Here is a 25,072-nt window from a genome sequence, read left to right on the forward strand (position 1 = left end):
ATTGTGGTCATTATCAGGCAGAAGCAGAAGAAGAAGAAACTATTTAGCGACAAGAAAAATATTTTTTTAATCAAAAAGACTTGTCCCAAATAAATATTGCAAAGGAAAACTATTTTAGCGACAAGAAAGTTCATATTGGAAGAAAAAAATTGAAATATTTATTTACATAATATTTTTCATTAATATGTATTGAACTGCCAGTATTACGTTTACCCTGTTGTATTATGAGATCACTTTTCCTTGTTTTTTAGAACATTTTATTTATCATATAATTTGTTTTTTAAAACTCTTTTTGTACAATATAGAGGGAGGGTAGGAGAAGTCCTGATCCCGAAATCCTGGGCTTAAAAACACGAAATCCCGAAGTCACGAAATTCGAATAAAGAATAAAGAATTCCCGAATCCCGAAATCCCGAGCTTTAGAACACCCAATCCCGGAGTCCCGAACGTTAAAGCAGATACCCTCTTCAATATATATTACGTTAAAATGAATTATGTGTGCATCATTGTCCTGAAAATACAGACACAAATTGTGAAATACAAAGAACTGAAATCAAACAAGAGGAAAAGAATATTAAAATGTGAATATGTTCATCATTTTATTTTGTGTATTGCGGCTCATTAAACGATATTAATCATGTATAGTCCAGGCGCGTGTACAAAGTTGAAGGTGTTAATGAGATGTTATTGTAGCAATAAAAGAATGGACACGCGCCTCGTTAATCTCATTTGATGTTCCACATTGTTTGTACTGATATTACTATAGGGGGAAGCCACATCTAATGTTGTTCCTATCAAGAACAATGAATTATACTGTTAAAAAGAAAATAATATTTCATGTTTTTTAAAGTTAAAAAGCATAGCATCAAGCAAATGGATCGATATATTATATTCTATTATGCCCACTCCATCTATATTTCCATTCGTTTATTTATACTCTGACTTTGCTGAAAACAGATACATACATTATCTTATACATATATATTCTTCATATTTAATAAAAAATTAAAAAAAAAAAAAAAAAAGAAGCTCAATCTTTTTCTCCCTCACAAATGTTTTATTTCTTCATCTATCAATGGTCAAAAAATATCTGCTCGTATATATATTTAAAAAAAAAATTAAATACAAATTTCTTCATATCTGATTTTTTTTTTAAATGTTTTCTTGTCGCTAAATAGTCTTCTTGTCGCTTCTTGTCGCTTTTATTCTTCTGTATTTCTTGTGTATTAGCTTCCTATCTAAAGAACACCCCGCAATGGGTAATCAGGAGTATTTAACAGTAGTGGGTAAATCAAAGATTTATTTCTTCTTGTCGCTTCGTGTCGCTTTTTGTCGCTAATTAGTGAGACCCAGCCTGAACACAGAATCTGTGACGTACAACACAACCAGTGTCAGAAATTGCCCTTGTAAAAATGAACATATATTTTAAAATATAAACTTTAACCATGTTTTGAAAAAAGATATATCTCAAAAAGAAAAACATGCATTTATCAAGAATATTCAGATCATTATCTTTTATGAGGGATCATAATTTGTTGCTGAAAAGTCATCAAATTGCATCACATTCTAAAAGTTTTCCAAAGAAATGTTTTGGAATTTGGAGTTCAAAAAAAGTAACAGAATGGAACAAAGCAGTTTCAGATGCAGAGAAACTTGTTGGCTATCCAACTTCATTGATGGGGCTCAGATGTTTTTTGAGTGATGAAATATCAAATGTTGCTATTCAAATGAGGAAACTTGTTGGTTCTAAACATCCTTTACTTCAGACAGCTAGGTAAATCTTTATAGTCCAAATAATTATGACATCTTGACCAAGACGTCATCATTACTTTGACTAGGTAAATCTATATACCAATTTCAAGTTGTTTTATGAATGATTTACATCTCATGACCCCTTGTCAGTAGGTCTAATTGGGGTCTAAGCGTGACTCAGGATTGCCGATTTTTTGGAAGCGTGACACGTGAAAGTCAAATTATTGTGCCTTGAAAATGGGAAATTTAAAAAAAACAGAATTGCTCATATACATAGTGTAAGCGGGATACGGGAATCTGACAAAACAGTAAGCGTGATACGGGATCAGAACCCCCCACCCAATGAGACCCCCTTGTCAATACAATGTAGGTGTAAGCAATCCCAAGTCAAAGTGAACTGCCTATTTAAGCAGTTCCTTAGCAGTTCCTTGGCAGTTTCTTAAATTTTAGGCAGTATTTTAGCAGTACAAAGCAGTTTTGATTTAGGCAGTTCAGAATAACTGCCTACTGGTATATGATAACTGCCAAGCTTAGCAGTTCAAATATTTCTAGGCAGTTTTCAAAAGCAGTTTTTCTCAATGGCAGTTATTTATTGGCAGTTATTTAATTTTTATTTCACAGACTAGATTTCAGCTTTATAAGCTTGGCAGTTATTTTATATAGCAGTTTCATTAGAATTTCTTTTAACTCTAAAAACATTTCTTGGCAGTTGTATTGAAATCAGAATAAACATGATAAATGTTGATCATCTTCAACTGACAATATATGTGCATGTATAAAATATTTGTTTTAGCTTATAATTTTACCCCATGCCATATATATACTCATGATCCTGAAACTCATCATTGTACTTAACAAGTACTTAATATTAATATTTAAAAAAACTTCTTAATACTCTTATTAATAAAGAAATAATATCATAACAAATAAATCATTTCAGGTATATTATTAGATCATATAATAAACAGATATATCTTGATGGTTGACATAAATACGTTTATACTCATGTACATTTTTACAGATTATATATATCTATTAATTATTTTCCTGAAATTAATCTGAGCTAATATCATATGTTCATAATAAAGGATTTTCTTACTTTAATCTTTCTCATATTTGTTTGGAAACTCGACAACAAAAAGATTTTTTCCACATTTCACAAAAGTGCATACTTTCAAAATATTTTGTAAAGGAACTGCAACAATATTTTCAAATTGAGTTGTTACTTGGTGACAAGACTGTTGATTTGTATATGATAACAATGTTGTAAACGGATGTATAAGAGCCACATTCAAAATTCCACCGTCAAAATTTTCTATCTGAATAAATGTTTTTACACTCCCAAAATGTACTACATCTAGTGCATCATACTTCACAACACTCTGATTTCTTTTAAGTAAGCGCCCATAGGAAGTACCGTAAACTGCACTTGATATTTTGGTTATGAATATTTTTTTGTATTCAACTATATCAAGTTGAGGCAAGCATGTTCCTAGAAAATCACATACAGCAGTGTATTCTGAATCATCAAGTCTCATTTTAAATGTTTGCCCTAAGTGAAATATTCCCTCTTCGATACAATCTGCATTGTGAATGAAATTTGGTCTTGTCATGCTATTAAATAAGGCTTCATCTGTTGATCCTTTGTCAATATGAAGTTCCTGTAATGTTGGTAGTGCTTGCATTTTTGTAATTGCATTAATAACTTGCATTTCAATTCCAGTAGTTCCGTGAATGTTTTTAATAATATAGCCATTAAGATCTTCAAAAGCAAAACAATTATTCACAAACAATGGTCCATTAGCGCGTACACAATCAGTGATATGCAAAAGCTGATGACAATTCATTGTTAGATATCTAGAAGAATATAAATTTGGGAAATTCTCAATGAAAAGAAATAAACATCTTTCGGCATTCTTTAGATCCTTGTCGGAAACATTTTCCCTTGCTAGGTTGTAAATTCCACGAACTAATAAAGAAAAATGTAAATAATATTCATTTGGCAAGATATCATGAAGGACAGGCAAACTCCAAAGAAATAAAAAGTTCCGATACTCTGCAGACTTCCAATGGCTTAAATCATCTAAACTTCTTGGTGGTCTGGTTATATGTAAGTTTGGATGTATTGAACTTAGTCTTGTGTTTACTGATCCTTTATGTATAAACATTGAAAAATTCTCTGTTTTATGTTGCTTGTCAAACCACAAAGTAAGAAGCATTTTCATAACTCCAGCACATACCCCATGCATATAATCAATGACAAATCCATGGATAACATTGAAATGTTTCAAAAACATGAACCAGAAAGGTCCCTTGATCCCTCGAACAATAAAGTTCTTTTCATTTGTTTGGATTTTCCCAACAACTTGATTAACGTCGTCTTGTAAATTCTCCACTGTTCTTAATGGTCCCTTAGGTTCATTTTCACAATATGGGAAAATGTGAACGTGTCCTCCTTTGTTAGTGGTATAAGTTTCACCTGGTTGAAGACAAAACCAGCATCCATATTTTCCGTTAAACTGCATACTATTGCTGACTAGACATCTTGCTGGTAAATCACATACACAGTTCAGTAATGTACCCATCAAAGTAAAATTGCTCCCACAATTGTCTACGAGTTCTACCCCATCTTCTAGCTTGCAGAGTTCTTCATGCAATGGTTTTAAATAACTCCACATAAGTGGCTTCTTTGCTCCAATCCATAAACCATAATAAACAATGTTTTCTTTAAGTTTTCTTTCTGAAGGTGGTAGTTCATTTATGATCATAAAAACTGGCCACATGGACATACTTGAACTTTTAAATATTTGAACTCCATCTGTATTCATTGAAAAGGATATTGAATTGGGGTTTTTAAGAAAGCCCTTTTGAAAAACATTTTTGTAATTTGATCCATCATATATATCACGGTAGTTATTGTCAGGATTTTTTGAATAATGATCAAATCTGTAAGACCGAATTTTCTGCAAGAAAGAACTTCTTTTAGCCATAAGCTGCAACTGTGCTATGACAGAATGTTGAATGAAGTAACCAACCGATCCAAACTGAGTTAAATCTTTTTCACAGTGTTTGTTTGTACAAGTTTTAGCATCCTTTTGAGTGTGTGTTCCACAATGTGAACAAAGATAGTGAATTGTAGGGAAATTTACAAATTTCTTAAGATACTCTTTAACAGTATAGACACTTTTAATCATGTTATTTTCATCTGGCATTATCATATTCATTACTGCAATAATGTAACTGAGTGCTTCATCAGACAATTTGAATCTAATGCTTAGACTACATATCATTAGCAAAATTAGTCCTACAGATTTAGAACATCCTACATAAAGAGGAATGTTTGTATCTCTAACTTCATTTTCTGTTGGATTTGGTCTTTCTGGTATATTGGGTGTTTCATCAATTATAGTCTCTGCAATAGGATCAATGATAACAGAAGCATTTTCCTCATCAGCAAATTCAGTATCTGCCAACTGACCATCAATTGGTAGTTCATCTATCTCCTCATTTACTAGTTCATTGTATTCAAAGTTTTGTGTTCTCTGATTAATGTTAACAGTGTTTGTTATATGATCTTCACTTATGACAGAACTGTTGTCCATATCAGCATCAATGCAATCTTGATCAGCTACAACTGTATTGATATCAACACGATCAATTGTAGAACTTGTCTTTAAATTTCTCAACTAGAAAAAAAAAATGAAAATAATTTACATTTTTATTATATAATGTACATTAACATGATTAAGGTAAACATATATATATATAATCCCAAACTGAATAATTTGATTTAAAATTAATAAATATATATAATGAAAAAAAAAACACTGCTGACCAACAGCTTTATTAACAGGCACTAACCTTCACCCTAACCAAAGACAGTAGTGTAACAGTATACCATGAAAAGACAAACTATAAAAAAATAATTAAAGCCCTTTATCATTGTTTATAGCTTGCTGTTTGGTGCCAGCTAACACTCTGTTTTGAAGACCATACTTTGACCTATAATTGTTGCTTTAAATACATTGTGACTTGGATGGAGAGTTGTCTCATTAGCACTCATACCACAATTTCTCATTCATATAGTACGTACAGTACATGTACAATAAAGTCAATATGTATAAAAAATTAAGAGAAATGGAAAAATAAAATATTCATACATGAGAAGAGGTATTGTTTCTTTTATAACTTACCATAAATGTCTCATCTACATAGTTTTTTGCACTTGTTGATGATGGAACTTCATCTTCTGGTATACATGTAGGACTTGGGGAACAAGCAGATCCTATATTATCTGATTCTATTACTACAGCTATGGTATCTTCCTCATAAGAAGCTGTGTGTATATCATGGTTGTCATATTTACTACATGTTGTGACAGTTTCTTCTTGATCATTGTCTGAATGTTCATCAATTCCAGTCTAAAATGTACAAAAATATACATAAAAACATATTTGTAAATATGTAGGAACAAAAGCATAACGTCAGGTACCCAGATCGTCCACCCCATTTTATTTTGATAGTCTGTCAATGGCGAATGCAGATCAGAAATGTGACTGAAAACCAGTACTGTATGTCAGACAATCAGTGTTTACATGCTAATTAAATGTATGTGTGAAAAATACTTGAGAAGTCTATATACTTGTTCAAAAATAAAAATCAACAATAATGCAACATATATATAGAGTTTTTTTTCAATTGTCAAAAACCACCTCCAAACTGGGTGATTTGGGTACCCAGACGGTATAAATTAAATACATGTGCATGTTCAATATGTATACAGTCATGGCGTAAGTGCAAAAGTTTGTAAATCAGTGGCAGATCCAGAACTTTTTATAGAAAAGGGGGGTATTGACTGACCAAAAAGGGGAGGGGCTCCAGTCTGGCTTCACTTTCACTTCAGTGTATTAATTATCCAAATTTGCCCATGTAAAAAGGGGGCAGCCCCTTATGACAGTACTTTCTCACTACCCCTCCCCCTTTCGGCCTTTGTAAGTTTTGATCTGCCTAGGGGCGGATGCAGGAATTTTCGAAAGGGGGAGAGCTAACCCAGGGCAAAGGGGGGGGGGGGGGGTGTAAAACATATGTCCCGATACAAATGCATTGATCGGCCAAAATAAAGGGGGGGTGCGAACCCCCCCCCCCCCCCTCTCTGGATCCGCCACTGCTGCCACTGACCACATATGAACGCCATTTCTATCGGAATGCACACATCCCACAACACAATATTATTGTCTTCTTTACGAATACAATAGTGTATGTCAAAGTAAAGCAAATCTGTACAAATCAAATCGATGTCGAGAACCTCGGAAGAATAATCTTCAGTCTTCATTGACATTCATTGCCGATTGTCATATTGGTCTTGAGAATTCTTACTTATTTTACTTTCTGAATTTGTAGTGCAACATGTACTTACCTCAGTTTTACGTCTTTTATTATAAGGTCCTCTTTTTTTCTGATTCTTCGGCATTTTTACATATATATTTATCACTGTTTGTAAGTTTTATCTGAACAAACGTGAGTTCAAAATAATCACAACTTCCGGTGTCAGATTTTCCAATTCGTAAATTAATCAGGATGAATAATTATGGATTTAATTTTGCAATCAACTTTCAATTTGAGTAATTTTTTATCATTTAATTCTTTCAAAGCCGTTAAAACAAAAAAAAACATTTAATTACTTCACAAATAATCCACGGATCATACTCGTTTACCTCCGTCTAACATCGGAAATCAACATCCTCTTTGTTCTTCTTCGCCGGAAAAGGCCGAGTAATAGCAAAATTCAAATTTTGAACCCGACTGGTTTCCTGTTTTAAGTCAAAGTGTACGCTGAGCACAAACCTGATATCGATAACGTACCAGATTGCAATTGACCGCCATCATCAGATCAGAGAAAATAATATCAACACAAATAATAACGCAATAAATATGGAGTTTCTAGTTATTTATTTTGCCTTTGACAATGCATTTGAAGCAGTCAATATGTCAAAGGTAGAATGTGATAAAACAGAGGCGGAAATGGTGAAGGGAACTAAATGCCAGGTACCTTTCGAGACCGAAAGCATCAGTGAGGATGGCAAAGACACTGTGGAGACAAAACTTTATGATGGCATTATTCTCTGTTCTGGACAAGGTAAGAAAAGTGTTGAGTTATTTTCCAAAAAAAATTATAGTACACATTGGCATGAACATAAGAAATTAAAAAAAAATGGAATAATTTTGTTAGTCTTGCATTTGGCTTAATTTGGAGAAAAAGGGGAGGGGGGATGGTGTTAGGTACAAAAAAATACATTACAATATTACCAGAGTGATATAAAGTGTGTAGAAGATATATATACACATACTATTTCCAAAGACCAACTTGTGTATGTAGTTGGTGTCATCATATAGTATATTATATATATATACATGCAGACAGCTAGTGGATGCAAATGACATGTATTTTATAAATGAAAAATATTATCTTAAAATTTATGTTATATAGTCTAATAATAAGAATCCCTTGATCCTCTTAATTCATGAACCATGCACATTTATTCTTGACAGCGGCAGATCCATAGGGGAGTTCAGGGTTGGAACCCCCCTTTTTTTGGATGATCAATGCATTTGAATGGGGACATATAAATTTGTATATACATATTTCTCCTTGATTGGAACCCCCTTTTAAAATGGTTGGATCGATCCGACCCTGCTTGATATAATTAAATTTAAGAAAATATCATTTGATTTATTTATGAAAATAAAATCATAACATATTACATGATATTAATTGCAGTTAAAAAGAAAGCAGAAGAGTTGGCAAACCAATGTCAAAAGAAATTAACAGATGGTCTACCAGTTCAGACATTGTTTAAAGATTTTCAAGCCAACACCAAAAGAAATGCCTCATCCAAATTAACAGAGGCCATAAAGGAGCTACAAGATGAAGAACCATGTCCATCTGAGAAGAAGAAAGTGAAAAAGGACAAAGTCTCAACCAAGTCAACTATTAAGTCTAAGAAAGTACATGTAGCAACATCAAATGGTTCAGCAAAACCCGCCAAAAAATCAACAGATACATGTAAGGCTACAGCTGTTAAGAGTGCTCTTCATCCTGATAAGATGGCTGAAATTTCAGCAATGTTGAACATAGAACAGTCTCAAGGAAAAGAAGATCTAAATTTGGTTAAAGTTATGAGCAGTACTACTTGTACTTCAACACCTAAAAGACAGGACATATGCAGCCCAAAAAAGACAGTCACTTCTATGTATGAAGATATATCACCTGTTAAACAGACAGTTACAATTGATCCCATATCAATTGCAAGTTTAAGGCGCTCACCAAGAAAACACTGTAGTTCAGTTCTGTTTACCCACAAATTGGATGATGCAGTACAAATACATGTACCAAAAGAAAACATATCAACAATAGGCCAGTCAACTGACAAATGGGATGGTGTTTTTGTCGACTCAGTTAATAGCATCTATGACATGGACAAGAAAGAAGTGCATGAATTGCATTCGAACTTTGGGAAAGAAACTGATGAGTTTGAAAAACTTAACAATGATCATGACATGCCAACAGACAGTAGTCAAGAGCAGACTAAAAAGGAACTTATATGTAATCGTAAGTTTTTATAAAATTGTAACACCAAGTGAATGATAAAGTATTTGTTGTAGGATTTTAACACAAAATCATTTACAATGTGAGTTTTTCTAAATACTTGTTTTCTCAATGAAATTGTAAGCAACCAGATCATAGTATTTATAAGTTAAAGTTAACTACATTTACAAAATCAGTTTAATGAATAAAACATACACTAAAGTCAAAACTGAAGACAGCAACTTGTTAACTGGATCCTATAGATTTGAAAAGGTAAATACAAATGTTCATTTAATTTATACATGACCATTACATGATGTACATGTACACACAAAGTTAAATTATATAATATGGGACTTGGGTATACATGAACAACATGAAATTAGAATTTAACTGAATCAGCCTTCAATCAGGTATAAAAAACCATTTAATTGTTGTATTCATAAATTTAACATGCTTGGAACATTTTTGTACATACATGTATATATACAAATACATGTACATTTTTTTATACTTATAGTTCTTGGAATAACCAAAGAGGAAGCAGCCACAACCAGCATGGTATTGGGAAGGTTGTCAAAAATACTAGGTGGTCATGATTTTATTAGTTCAAATATATACTCCATTTAAACCACCCAGCATGCCTAGTATCTTTAACAATGATCCTGATGAAATTAATGAACCCGATGTCAGTAGCATTATCAACACAGAGAATGATTCAATAGTGGACATGAGTACAGAAGAACAAGACAATTCGCAATCTACTTGGAGCTCAAAGGACAGCTGTAATGTTAGTCAAAACAGTTCAAATGCATGTTCTGAGGCTGAATCTTCAAACTCTAGGATTAGAGGATCCAAACCCGATGACAAGGTATATATATAATACATACAATTTTTAAGAATAATATGGCATGGGCTTTCAAGCATGTGAATGAAATGATTTCAAAAGTTGTTTAGTGCTCAATAACAGTCACATTTTACTTGTCAGACATGTACATGTAAGTTTGTAATTCAACATACATACATTGTTCCAGTAATCCTCATGACTAGGCTAACAGTGTATATGTTTTTTCAGTTTAAAAACGCAGTACAAACAAGAACCAACGTACATTTTGTATACTGATTTTAATTATCAATAATACATATATGTTAAAATTTAAATGCATGTGCACTTATAGTTTAATTTAGCAAAGACGAGAACTTAAATGGATGCCTAAAAAGATAAATGCATAATTTAAACCCCTGTCTTGATTTGTATGATTAACTAAAATCTTATTGATTCCATAAATGCATACCATTTGATTTAATATTTACACTGTTTTGCATGATACTGTACATGTTGATCAACACCTTCAAATACTAATATACTGTATGATTTGTAATTTAATTTGCTATGCTGTTTTTCCTAAAAATAGTTTTCTTTTTTTGCATGTTAATTCAGTTAATTGAAAAGATCAACATCAACCTGGGCATTTTCCTCTATCAGTGGTAAGTAAATTAAAGGGATTTTTTTTTTCAGTGAGTTTGGATAAAACAAGATGATTTATTAATTATCTTCATTACTGAAGTGTATGTGTTCCAAAAATCTTTCATCTACTTTTATATGTGTTCGAATGATAAATGAGAAAAGCTTATTCACGTCAACCATGAGACATTACAAGTGTCCAGCAGGTGGGCAGTTTAAATTTAAATGTCTCCCTTGACAGAAATTTTTTCAAACTCAACTGAATTGTCTTTCTAAAGTATTTATACATGACGTGTGTGAGTTATAATAAATTGTTTTCTGGAACAGACCTACTTAAGAAGTTCCTTTTCTGCATAAATAATGTAATACAAACTACCCATTGTACATTAGGTCTAATGTTATTATACACACTGCTGTCTGCATGCATTCAGCTATGTTGTTATAAATGTAATTTATATGTACATTTTGTTGTATAATTATTATAGACAGTCTTTCTGTGCATACATGATATAGCTGCAAAAAAATGTATTTAAAATTGTAAAAAGTATCTAAAAAATTATTAATATAGTACACATTCATGTACATGAATTCACAATTTGTTTTATTCTTTCAGCAGCTGACTGTTCTTATAAAAGACTCCTTGGACCCTAACAAGTTCAAGGATGTTCTAGTAGTAAAAACTGAGGAAAGACATGCACGTTTGCAGGCCAAATCTTCAAAGAGACCAGCCATAGCCTTATTGAATGCTATATTGACATGTGTTTTCACCAAAGCAGAATTAGCTGTTTCTTCTGGACTAGGCATCAGAAAGATGAAAGGAGAAGTAGGTTGCCCGTTGGATGGTACAAAAATTGAAGCAATACGAGGTAATTTAAATATAAGCATTCTGTTCTTTTATACATACATGTAATATCATGTACAATGTACTGTAATTTTGCAATGTTTTTTACATGTATATATGTATAAATAAAATTGAAAATAATGCATACATGTTGTTTTATAAGCTAGATTATACAAAAAACCATTATTTTCAGTATTAAACATACAGTATACAACTGATATACACGTACATGATATATATACAAGTCTAAATCAAAACAACAATTTATATATATAAATAAAAACATAATTAGAATAATGAATGGAATGGGGGTCGGGGAATATGATGATGAAAGCTTACATCAAATCATATAGTCACACTTTAATAAAATGATTTATTTCCCTAAGTCATCATGTTTTTGTTCTGGGTATATATAAAATGATGTTTTCTTATTAATGCATGCATGTACATGTTAAAATGATGATCATGATCATTGCGAAACCAAATGCTTAAGTAAAAAATACTTTTTATTTGCAGAGTATATCATGTACCATTGTACGCGTGAGGGATGGCAGCTGCCTTCTAAAGTTGAATTTAATACAACAATAACCAACAAAGTTACAAACTGCAGAAGGAAACTGTTAACTCATCCAGTGCTCAAGAAAAAATCTTGTTGAATTACAATTAATGTACATTTGGATATGGACATACACAACAATCAACTGGATTATTTGCGTCATAATTTTTCTTTACATAAATTTATACATGTGTTGAGTGAACATGGCTTTTATATACACATGTATTTATAAGATGGAAATTTTTTAGTGTTGTCTTAATAATAGTGTGATAGAATTATGAATTCTAGCTAAGCTATCCATTCTCTTTTAAAAAAGTGGCAGGATTCTATTAAGTGTGTGTATAAAAGTGAAAGATGGGTCCTTGTACTATTTAGCAAAGAACACAATAACATTTAGATATTTGCATACATGTACATGAATGTGCATTAGTGGCACACAATATATATTGAAAGTAAATACAATGTATATTTGTATATATGGGATATAGTTTATATGGAAAATGTGTTTATTGAGAAGTATAAGTTTAATTCTTATTGAGGTAAGTTGCTGTATTGCCATGAATATTACTTTATCAAGTTTCCTGCCAGCTAGCTATCTGACTATAAAACCCTATTTTGAATACATGTATATAAAAATGTAGGTTGTTAAACATGCATGGTGACTGGACACATCCCCCCTTAGAATAAAGATCTGATGAAAATACTTTTTTTATATTGAAAGACCATTTTTAATTACATATATAATGGTATATACATTTGTGTACTTTGTCAAACTGCTATACATATATATTTAACATGTTCAATGTAACTATTAATTCAATGAGCTAAATCTTTTTCATTAAAACAAAACATTTGGTACTTATAAATCCTCAGTGCCCCTTAATTCATGCTAATTTACTGGTGTAAATAATATTTTTTTAAATGATTTTAATGATCACTTAATTTCATGTAAATGTACTGTATGTTCTTTATATGATGTGTTTTGATATTTTGAATTATTAGCTGATCAGTTCATATATCATGAAAATTATGCTTAAATTACATTTCTAATAATTTGATTACCAGTATCATGATATTCAATGTTAAGCTATGAGCTACATACATATATAGCTAGAAAATTGATTTCCATTTCTTGAAATTACATATATAATTGCATGCATTTTATTCTGACATCAATATTTGTTATCATATTGAAAAGCTAAACATATTATTTAAGTTACATGTACTTCAGGATTGTTAATTAATAAAAATAAATTTGTTCTGATGTTTATTATATTTTATTGCTTTAATAGTTACTAAGTGCTCGTCACTTTGGTCATTTACATGTAGCAGTATAAGCAGTACCTTTATGAATATGCATAATTCATGACCATATAAGTATTCTCCTTAGCAGTTGCATCCCAGTTTTCCATGCATATTAATTATCTGGTAGCAGTTAATTATGAATATTCATGAAATGAAAGCAGTTTTTAGTACTAAATTTAAATATTTCGTGAAAAAAACTGCCAAGGAACTGCCTAAAGCAGCTAAGGAACTGCCTAAAGCAGCTAAGGAACTGCCTAAAGCAGCTAAGGAACTGTGAAGGTTAAGGAAAACTGCTAATTTTTGTATATGAAGTAACTGGTTAATTTTGGAAGGTTAAGAACTGCCAAGCATTAAAAACTGCTTAATTTGTGAACTGTGAAGGCTAATGAACTGCCAAGAAACTGCCTTTCACTTTGACTTGGGTTAAGGTAAATGAAAAATCAGTTCTCAGTCTGTAACATAATAACCATGATAACTGAAGCATGTTGTGACAATTTGCTAAGAAACTTTAAAGGAAAGTGCACAAATTCAAAAGTTGTCTATTAATCGAAATTGTTTGTCCATGTTTATAATTTTAAGATCTGTTTCTAATGCATTTCTTATAAATTTGTATAAATAATTACATAATAACATAACATAATGGTAGATTTGGTAATACCTACATGTATTACAAAATAATAATATTATCATAATTATGATTGAAATATTATTACACATGTTACATGTTATACATGTTATAGATAAACAATATATAGATATGGACCATAATTTGCTATTGGGCTCCGTTTCCTATAACTATAGAAAAGTGATAAAATGTGAATTACTGTAAGAAAAGTTGTAACTACATCTAAAGATTCCATTATTTTTATCAACATACAAGTGTATGCTACTCTTCCCTAGAATTTTTTTTAAAATATACAAATTTCAAAGATTCTACAACCGTATTTTTGTGTCGTTTCTCGCGTTACTTTTTGCTTCCGAAGAGCATAACGCTGACTGATTTATAGATAATCGTCACCGGCAAATTCGTAATTTTTGCTTTCAAATAACAAAGAACATCGACCAATAAGAATAGTGAGAAGAAAATGCCGAGAACTATAAGTATTTATGTAGCAGATGTAAGAACAGTGGTGTGATTTTTGTGTCCGATTTCGTAACGCAATTTTTAGATGATGTAATCTGCTTTGTTGTAATAGAATTCTTAAAAACAATATGCAAATATGAACTCTCGCGAGATGTTCAAACAGGTAAATCCGAGATGATTTACATTCTTGTTTTGATCTTCGTAATAATTAAGTAAGAACATTACGTTATTGTTATGCGTTACATTTCATAAGAAACAGAAGTCCAGTTATTTATTAAAATTGTTTTTGTCCTTAAGTTCTAATCATTTCCGGTCATACGTGAAACCTGTGACTAACATGTGATAACGCCATTACGGCCGGATGTACGAAATACTAGGTCTAAACATTGTTTTTGTTTCCAACGGGATGTTAGCAAACATAATCTGTAGACTTGTTTCGTCTTGTTTAAAAGAGGAAAATACAATTGTCAAAGATATTGCGCCGGTGGTCTGTTATTTTTCCTATGTGCATAATGTTACATACGATCCTGTGTGAAAATAAATGCCCAATGACTTGACAAAATCGATTTCATATTTGACAGACGTTAGAACACACTTCGTTTCCCGATAATGATGTGAAGAGTCCGAAGAGTCCTTGGAAAAATCAATCGAAATTATGTCTCTTATCATTGTACCAATGCTCGTTGGATAAATTTAACTTCAGCAGTAAATATTACTGGATATTTTAGGTGAATAAATATAATTTAATAAAAAATACATGTTAATATACCGTTACACTTGGAATGTACAAAGTTGGAATCTTTGTCACAGTTTTTAATTAATATTTTTTATTCATGTTCTGCAAACACTTATCAGAAACGCAATAAACTTGTCAAAGGAGAAGTAAACTTTTACCATGCATGACTTGAAAGGAAGTACTTTATTGATTTTAGCCCACTAAAGTAGGTTAAAATGTGGAAACCATGTAAATGGTGTACAGGTCACAAGTATCACATTGTGCCTATTTTAATTCCAAGTTAAAAGTTTTTTTCTTTACTGGATTGGAAGAATGTTACATTGCCAATGATTTGGAATAAATTGTATATAACTGAAATATCAAAACCAAATATAAATACATTTTTTGGGCTTAAACATCAAGATACAACGATTATGGTATCCTGTATCAATGAAGAAAATATGGAAAATTCTGAATAAATTGTACTAATTGTTTTCAACAAGCACATATTTAGGAGTTTTATAATACTGTTACATTTAAGATGGATTTTAAGAAAAAGTATACTGTTCAGATTATTTAAGCAGATTTTGCAATAAAATAAAACAAAAAAAATGCTTTCGGTTTCTTATGGTTTCCTGTCAGGTTTAAAAAAAACTTTAATATAACATTGAAAATAGATTTTAAATATTAACATGAAGCAAGTAATACTAGTAATGGTGTTTATTTATGCCTTTTGAATTATATTGTGCAAAATAAAGAAAATAAAGATTGGTTTCCTGTTTGGTTTCATGTCACGTAAACGGTGAATCAAAATGTATTAATTTTTTCTCGAAAAACTCAATTGTTCCATTCGTACTATTCTAACACCAACACAACCCACAAAATAAAAGTTAAAATTTTAGAACTTATAATAAAGGATACAAAAAGAAACCAAAGGCCGAATACCAAATTATGGTCCATTATAGGAAGATGTGGTGTGAGTGCCAATGAGACAACTCTCCATCCAAATAACAATTTAAAAATTAAACCATTATAGTCTTTTTTATTTAAGATATGTATTTATAAAACATTTCTTTTAACATGTTTAATATTACATTTATGTTGGATTATAAAGTTTGTCAAAACCTGCGCTATACATGCTATATACAATGTATTATCATGATTATGTACCAAGTTTCCTTGTGCATGTTTGGCTTAGTCTTGTTTAAATCCAATAGATATTTTCACATTTCTTATTACAAGTTATATATGCATATGACATTGTTTGGGGTGTAAAGGTCAATACTTCTTTTGTAAATTCATTCTATTCTATATGCTCTCAGCCTCTCACATGTTCTTTCATCAGCTACAAACTGTTTTCATCAAAAATTAAGAAAGGGACTTACATGTCATGCATGTACATGATGTAGGTCTGTTAGGTAGTCATGGTAAAAGAAATTTATAATTTGCTTTTTATACGCCTGTCAAAATTTTGACGTGACCTATTATGGCATACAAATGTCTGGTGTCTGTCAGTCTGTCTGTCCGTCTATCCGTCAGTCTGTCCGGCGTAAACATGTTGCACCGTAACTTGAGAACGACTTATTTAAATTCCATGAAACTTAAGATAGTTGTTTCTTATGATGGTCAAATGATCTGTATACTTTTTGGTGAACATAACATTTAAACTTTTTGAGTTATGGCACTTTGTAACTAAAACCGGGGTGTGGTTTTTTTTCACATCTCGCACTGTATCTCAAATATGATTCTTGATTATTGCTTAAAACTTTACACACATCTTAGTTATATTAATCTAAATATCTGTATACTAATTGATGATGATTCAAAATTTCTTTTTTGAGTTATTGAGTATTTTGTAAAAAAGGGGGAGGTTTTTTTTTTACATGGCAGTATCTCAAAAACGATTTATGATTATTGCTTAAAAAACTGTACACACTTCTTAGTTATATTAATCTTTATATCTGTATACTTTTTGGTGATGATTCAAAATTTCATTTTTGAGTTATTGAGTATTTTGTTAAAAAAGGGGAGGGGGTTTTTACATGTCGTGCCGTATCTCAAAAACAATTTATGATTATTGCTTAAAACTTTACACACTTCTTTGTTATATTAATCTAAAGATCTGTATACTTTTTTGTGATGACTCAAGATTTTCTTTTTGAGTTATTGAGTATTTTGTAAAAAAGGGGAGTTTTGTTTTACATGTCACGCAGTCATGGCCGTATTTCAAAAACAATTTATGATTATTGCTTGAAACTGTACACACTTTTTTGTTATATTAATCTATAGATCTGTATACTTTTTGGTTTGATTCAAAATTTTATTTTAGTAATATTTAGTTGTTTTTTTTTAAAAACAGGGTGGGGTGTTTCATATGTCCCACCATGTCTCAAAAACAATAAATGGTTATTGCTTAAAACTTTTCTCAGAAACTATTTATAATTATTGCATAAAACTTCCACACAAGACATCTGCGTATCATGCACTCATGGCGCAGCTGTTTATTAAAATTGTTAAACCGCTACTATCATGCTGTTAAAACCATTTATTTGGTCACTCCATTTTTCATGTTTATTGATATAAAATTCATGTACATGTAGGTAACCATTTCTTAATGATTTTTATATATATTTTATATTAAAAGTACAAAATGTAGAATATGGTCATGATGTGATTCCTGGAATGTCTCCATTTAACAATGTTTAATAAATTAAAATACATACATATTCATTAAAAATCAACAAAATAAATTGAAATGCAAGGTGTTGTGATAGGAAAATAATAATAAACATGATAAATAGGAAATATGTAGTTAAAATATAATTTTTATAGAATTTAAATTAAAACGGAAAAAGGGTTAACTGAAATAATAACCATGATAGCCTGTATTCATGCACATGACGTCATGTGCATGAATGTAATTACTTTGAACGAAAATATTGATTTGAAACAATTAAAACTCTTGAACTAAATCTGAATTTAAAAAAAATATGTAGGAAGATGTGTGAAAAAGCTTTTCCCTAAATTACTAAAACATTCACTATACTTTGACCTTTAACATGCATGTATAATGATTTACTTTTACAAGTTATGACTTTGATGGAGAGTTGTCTCATTGGCACTTGTACCACATCTTCTTATATATTATGTACAATTTTTTTGTGTAAAGAACATTGTAAAAATCCATTAATTTATAAATATTGTGTATTACAGAGGTCTGATTTACAATGATTCCCACACATTACAGACAAGAGGATTAATTGTTTTACTTGTATGTAAAGCTGCAGGACAGCCGTCTGGTTCTGAACAGGACATAGATAACAGGTAATAAGTTGTTAGGCAACACTAACTTAGAGGTAAATGTACATTGACATTTCAACATTTCAGAGATATGCTGTAAAGTCACGCTGGTAATCAGATATCTATTTAACTGGTCTACCATTCAGGCTTATAATGCTCTCAGGGTTCTCACTAAAGCAAGTCAATAAGTTATATCATTTTGCTAATCACAAAAATATGTGGACTCATTTTTATCAAAACTGGTGAGTCCAATAAGATGCATCAAGATTGTAAACTGTTGCATCAAGTTAGTCATGGCAATAGTAGGAAAACAATCAAAACTTAACCTCCTTTCTTTTGTCTATTTGGTCATTGGACTGAAAACTAAACTACAGCATGTACAGTGAATAGCAATAAAGTTTCATCTTTTCACTGTTTGACTAATTGGTCATTAAAGGTAAAAATAAATTAGTGAGAACCCTGTGCTCTGCACCATAGTAAACACAACATTCATGTGGCAAGGTAACCAGATATTAATCCTAGTCAAGTAACATACTCTGAGGAGGATTAGATATTAACCATAGTCTAGTAACATACTCTGATTTGACCCAAACCATACTAACACACCTAATTAATATTGGTTGATTTCAGATAGATAATTGCTATACCATGTATTCTGGATACAGTTATATTTCCTTGAGATCATTTAAGTTGAAAGCAGTATACATTGTAATACAATGATTGTATGTCAATCTATGATACCCTGTCCCTTCAGTTATGATTTTGATATTTTAAATGTTCCAGTTTCTGATTAGAAGTATCTATAAAGACTTTCTAAAGTTTATAAACCTGTCCTTTGATTTTTGGTTTGCTGTTTTATGATATCAATTCATTTTACTTAGGCTTAACCATTGTCTACAGAAATGGATGTTCTTTATCTACTATCACGCACACAAGTGCTTTTATGGAATCTTTGTTATGGTTTTAATATCCAGTTTTATAAATAGATGTTTATGCAGACATTAATGCAATGGGTTAATTATTGTTTGCTTTACTTCCTGTGCAATGTTTTTAATGCATATTGAGGATAAAGTTGCAATAGATTGATCATTGATTTTTAGAATGCTGTTACATTAACATCATTGCATTACATGTTCAGGAAGAATATCAAATTTGAATTCATGACATACAAACCAATGTTGAGTCATCTTAATTTTTTTAGATTTGGGTTCAGTATAATGTGTTTATTTTACAGATAATTACATTCATCAAGTTCATTAAATTTATATAATTCTTATATCATTTGCATATCTATAAATACTTGAATTGGATTGGTCAAGTAGAATTTTTCTCTTGGTTTTCACTTTGATAAACCATGTTTCCGAAACTACTTTTGTAATCTATTCATGCGCGATACACATTATTGCAGGGATACTCGGATTTTCAGCAAGTTGAGATTATAAAACAATTGCATAACAGTTTTTTCTGTTCTAATGCATATATAACCAAAAAAAAAAATGAAATAAAATAAATGCACTAAAGCTTCGAAAATGTATAAAAATAAAATTTAAATAAAATTCCGGGAAATTTCACGAATGATTTGGCGAATTTACGTCATGGCAAAACACGACGTCATACGATTGATAACTTTCAGACGGGAGATTATTTCGTTACTTGTACGCTTCAAATTCGAAAAATATCTAATTAAAATGAAGTTTTTGAGGTAGGTGCTAGTTCATTTTAGATTCTGTTACATTTATAGAACATTTAAGTTTTTTAGAAAGTCAAGGTGGCGGCGTACTCCTTAGTTATGACATGTCATTGTGCTTCTGATGGTACATATAGTAGCCATCATAGTAGTAATGAAAATTAATAATCGCGTATGTTTGGCTGAAGAATTATAAGGATTAAACACATTTTTTCTAGAGGTTATTGATGTGTAAACCTGGTCTCTAACTCACAAACTTGACATAAAAGTCCTTGGACTTTTATTCAGTTTGTGAGTTAACCGCCCCGGTTTACACATCAATAACCTCTAGAAAAAATGTGTTTAATCCTATAGTGATCCTTTGCTATATATGATATGCTGTTCTACTAGCATCCATGCTTTTATTTCCTAGCAGATTATGAGACAGTTATGATTCAGTGTTGCTATGAACTTTATTCCCAATGTTAAGTTTACAGGCATGGCTGTTGTCTGCTCTATGGTCGGGTTGTTGTCTCTTTGACACATTCTCCATTTCCATTCTCAATTTTAGGGTGTTTGTAAGTGATGTAAACTTATGACAGCAACACCCCTTAGATATTTGATTGTTTATAATATGTTTAATAAACTTATGCTTTATATTTATGACAGTCAAAGAGCATTAGCTGAGATAACAGAGATGATATACACAGCATGTCTGATACACAAAGGTGTGGTCAATATGTCTGATTTTGACAGGGTTGATGAGGTGTTGGAGGGGATGTCATCTGGAAATAAAATGGCTACGTTGACAGGAGATTTCCTTCTAGCTAATGCTTGTACAGAATTGGCCAGATTAGAAAATACTCAGGTACTTATTGTTTATAAGTTATGCAATTTTTCAGAGTCTTTTTATATATTATATATATATATATATATATGTGAAATAACTTTAGAGTAAAACAGTGAAACTTACACAGAAGCTTATTGAAAAAGCTGGTAGTAATTTTTTCTCAGTATTTGACTGATACATTGACTTGAGTTACTAAATAGTCAACATTAAACATTTACTGAAACAGCAGAAATAGCAGGCAAGAATTATTATCTTTTTTTTAACCTGTCTCTAGTTTGATCCTTAATCCAAACTTCTTATCTTTTAGGTAGTAGAAAATATTTCATGTGCAATTGGTAATTCAATGGAGGCTGAGTTTACCAAGATAAAGAATTATAAAACCGATGTAACATTTGATGATTGGTTAGACCAGACATACCTTACATCAGGGAGTTTACTGGCACATAGTTGTCAGTCAGCTTTGTTGTTAGTCGGACATAATAAATCTTATCAAACTGCAGCTTTCAACTTGGGTAAAAATTTGGCAGTAACTCGACAGGTAAATACAGGGTATTTCAGGGGAAATAAATTAAGTTGAAATTACAAATGGTATTTAACAAGAAAAATTACAATATCACATTTTTGTATACAACTATAACTAGAAGTTTATAGTAAAACTATTATAAATTATGATAACAGACCAAATAATTTGAGAATGTGGGATTTTTTTTTGCTTAATTTACATACATCTTTATTTTAGATGATAAGCCTGTGAATCTTTCAGAACATAATATTCAATATCCAAGACTATCTTTTTTTGGTGTACATGAGAATTAAAAAAAAAATGAAAATAAGGTAATCCTCATTACATACATCATGTACATGCATCAGTTTATTAAGCTATTTTAGCATGAATTATCTCCCTTACCATTTAAAGTATCCAATGACTAGGATATTTCATATCTTTTATACCATCTTCATAGATGTATATGAAATTTTTCTTTGTTACAGAATTTCTGATAACTGAAAAATGAAAATAAAAGCAAAACCAGATATGAATGATAATTACTGTAATCATTAACAACTAATTGTCATATAGACAATAATAGATATCCAATGTATAAGTTCTAAAACAATGTTTTCTTGTTTCTTGATATTAAAGATGTAATGTGTTTTGTTTCAGTTATATGAGGATATCAACAGGTTCACACAGCCAGAAACAGATGATATATCTCCTAATATTCTCTCCACGGCACCAGGGGTCCTGTACCTTGGAAACAGATCTGTAGACTTCACACAAGAATTACTAGAAGATCCCAAAGAACAAAAAAAGGTAATAAAAAATCAAAAGATAACATTGATAAGTTAGACCTCTGACAAAATGTAACTTTACAACAAATAGCAACTACAAAGAACTTTGCCATATTATATTCTAAATTTTGAATGGCGCTTAAAGTAAGCATCAACTTTAATTTTACTTTGTATAGATTTGTTTCATAAAAGAAGAAAATTGAAGATTGATGGTATGTTTTGTAGAATCTACTTTTTAAAGAAAGTGATACAAATATCTCCCTGTTGATAGTATGCCAGAATGCCATTAATTTTGTTTATTAAGTGAGTGTTTTAATGTTAGATCCTCTGGCACGGGACGTTTGCGCTTTTTATTTTGGACACTTGTGCTTCAAATCATAGGACATTTGCGCTTTTTAAAAACGGACATTTCCTCTTTTTACATAGGACATTTGTGCTTTTGCAATATAATATTTGATTGTTATGACTACCCTCCCCTTTTATCTGAGCTTGGGGCCGACAAGTTCGAACTTGAAGAGTTGAAGTCATTTTGTTCTTTATGATAAAACGTTTTAAAAAAAATGGTTTTATAGCACATTTCAAAGCACATGGATATATGTTTTAAAGTGTATATAAAGCCTCTTAAGGTAAACATTCTAAAGACATAAAAACAAGTCAAGTCATCACATGTCAGTTTAGCTTGATAACTGAAGCCTAAGGAGTGAACAAATTTAGCTACTAGTATTGTTATCTGTTCAGACTGTTATTTCACGCTCATTTCAACTAAATAATCAAGTTTCTCTTTCTCAATTCTTTACTGGGGTGCTGTTCATCAATATAACGAATCTTAATGTAATTCACCAACTGATTGTCAAAAAGATAAATATATAGCAGGATGAGTCAAATACAACTGTTCAATATAGTGGGCATTGAAGGTTTCTGGACCTTTTGTTACTAATAACACATATAAGTTAAATTTATTAACGCGATGATTACTTCTCATTCAAATTACAAGTAGACGACTATAGATAAAAAGCGCAAATGTCTGGTCAAATTAATACAGGTGAATCAAAATTAAAAGCGCAAATGTCCATAGTATTTGAAGTGCAAATGTCGTATCGTTTTACAGGTAAAAAAGCGCAAACGTCCTGTGCCCAGATCCTCCCTGTCATAATTCTTATACAATGACTTCACTGGTTCTATTCTGGTTACTTTCAACATCAGCATAAACACAACTCACATGCTAAAATCATGTAATTTTATTTTTGAATGAAGGTTAACAAGAGTTGTAAAATGATAAAACAAAAATATACTCATAAAAAAGAATCAAAGAAGTATAAAACAAATATAATGTATATTTTTCAGATTTTAAAGAAAATAAAAGACAGTGGGGAGTTACAGCAATGTAAAGACTTATGTAAACAGTATGGTGTGAAAGCTAGACAATCATTACATGTATTTGAACAATCTGTACCTAGAGATGCTCTGTTTAGAATTATAAATGCCACAACAGTATCATGACGAAAAATAAACATTTTTTATCAATATACTTTCTGGTTTAATACTTGAAAAAGACATGGACAAAGATGTTTTTCTGGGATAGCTTGATCAAAGTTTGTGTTGACCTACTGGCTGTCAGTTACTGCAACTACACTTGAATTTCAAGTAATAATAGACAAATGTACAATTTACTCTTTCCGTTAATCCCCTGTGTTGTTCTATTTGATTATGGACGGTCATCATGAGAGAAGAAATCTGGAGTATTTGAAATACAATCAACTGTTTTCCTGTTCTTGATATTCAGCAGAAGATTGATGGTCATTCTGTTTATCAATCAATTATTTATTTATGAATAATGAAATGCTAATCTATTAAAACAGTTAAGAACGGGTGTATAATTATTAAAAAGAAGATGTGGTTTGATTGCCAATAAGAAAACTATTAAGAAGAGACAAAATGAAACAGAAATTAACTATGCATAGAATACGTAAAAAGTAAAATCACAAAAATACTGAACTCAGAGGAAAATCAATTTGGAAAGTCCATAATCACATGGCAAAATCAAAAAACAAAACGCATCAAAAACGAATGGACAAGAACTGTCATATTCCTGACTTGGTACAGGCATTTTCAAATGTAGAAAATGGTGGATTAAACCTGGTTCTATAGCGCTAACCCTCTCACTTTAATAACAGTCTCATCAAATTCCGTTACATTTACATGATGCGTTAAATAAACAGTCACAATCAATAAAATAGTCAAAATATGGGAACATCAGTCATCATCGTATAACAATTTCACAGGACACAACAACATCTACTACTAGTATCTACGAACACATGGATTGATTTGAGTGTCTGACGTCAGAAAAATTATATACGTCACATAAATTTGTCGTTCAATGTGCATTCAATAGTTATCCAAAGTACCTGGATTATAAACAATTTTAAATTTTAAAAGCCTGGACTTATATGGACATGAAGACAGAAATTATCATATTTTTTTCTATAATTATGATACAGATCTATATACTTAGTCTGATCGGTACTGATATCATGATAATATCCTGGCAAGATTGTTTATTTGTTATGATATACAGAAAGCTGTTCTTCTTTTCTTTCTAAGTATGTGATAGAAGAAACTTGTAACATTTTTTTTAACCAGATATAAAAAATAAAAACCTT

At 30.9% G+C, this 25,072-nt stretch overlaps 3 protein-coding genes across 5 annotated transcripts; 2 read left to right on the forward strand and 1 right to left on the reverse strand.

Annotated features, from left to right (window-relative positions):
* The first annotated feature begins 1,359 nt into the window (after nt 1–1,359).
* On the forward strand, nt 1,360–24,373 carry LOC134688492 (all trans-polyprenyl-diphosphate synthase PDSS2-like). The gene is made up of 6 exons (XM_063549258.1): nt 1,360–1,774; nt 18,517–18,627; nt 20,939–21,137; nt 21,427–21,657; nt 22,282–22,431; nt 23,754–24,373. The coding sequence occupies exons 1-6, from the start codon at nt 1,482–1,484 to the stop codon at nt 23,907–23,909; spliced, it is 1,140 nt and encodes a 379-aa protein (XP_063405328.1). The 5' UTR covers nt 1,360–1,481; the 3' UTR covers nt 23,910–24,373.
* Nucleotides 2,809–7,308, reverse strand: LOC134688487 (uncharacterized). Its single transcript, XM_063549250.1, has 3 exons — nt 7,169–7,308; nt 5,946–6,173; nt 2,809–5,438 (listed from the first exon to the last, which is right to left on the reverse strand). The coding sequence occupies exons 1-3, from the start codon at nt 7,220–7,222 to the stop codon at nt 2,853–2,855; spliced, it is 2,868 nt and encodes a 955-aa protein (XP_063405320.1). The 5' UTR covers nt 7,223–7,308; the 3' UTR covers nt 2,809–2,852.
* On the forward strand, nt 7,636–13,048 carry LOC134688490 (uncharacterized). 3 transcript variants are annotated; one of them, XM_063549255.1, is made up of 6 exons: nt 7,636–7,888; nt 8,531–9,361; nt 9,858–10,208; nt 10,779–10,825; nt 11,416–11,668; nt 12,160–13,048. In XM_063549255.1, exons 1-3 carry the CDS (start codon nt 7,684–7,686, stop codon nt 9,965–9,967), a joined length of 1,146 nt encoding a protein of 381 aa, XP_063405325.1. In that variant the 5' UTR covers nt 7,636–7,683; the 3' UTR covers nt 9,968–10,208; nt 10,779–10,825; nt 11,416–11,668; nt 12,160–13,048. The 3 variants fall into 3 exon arrangements, with proteins under 3 accessions (XP_063405325.1, XP_063405327.1, XP_063405326.1); XM_063549257.1 differs by having other exon boundaries at nt 11,419–11,668; XM_063549256.1 differs by lacking the exon at nt 10,779–10,825.
* Nucleotides 24,374–25,072: the final 699 nt, after the last annotated feature.

Source organism: Mytilus trossulus, chromosome 10 (genome assembly GCF_036588685.1).
Source record: "Mytilus trossulus isolate FHL-02 chromosome 10, PNRI_Mtr1.1.1.hap1, whole genome shotgun sequence".
Taxonomy (NCBI): Eukaryota; Metazoa; Mollusca; class Bivalvia; order Mytilida; family Mytilidae; genus Mytilus; species Mytilus trossulus.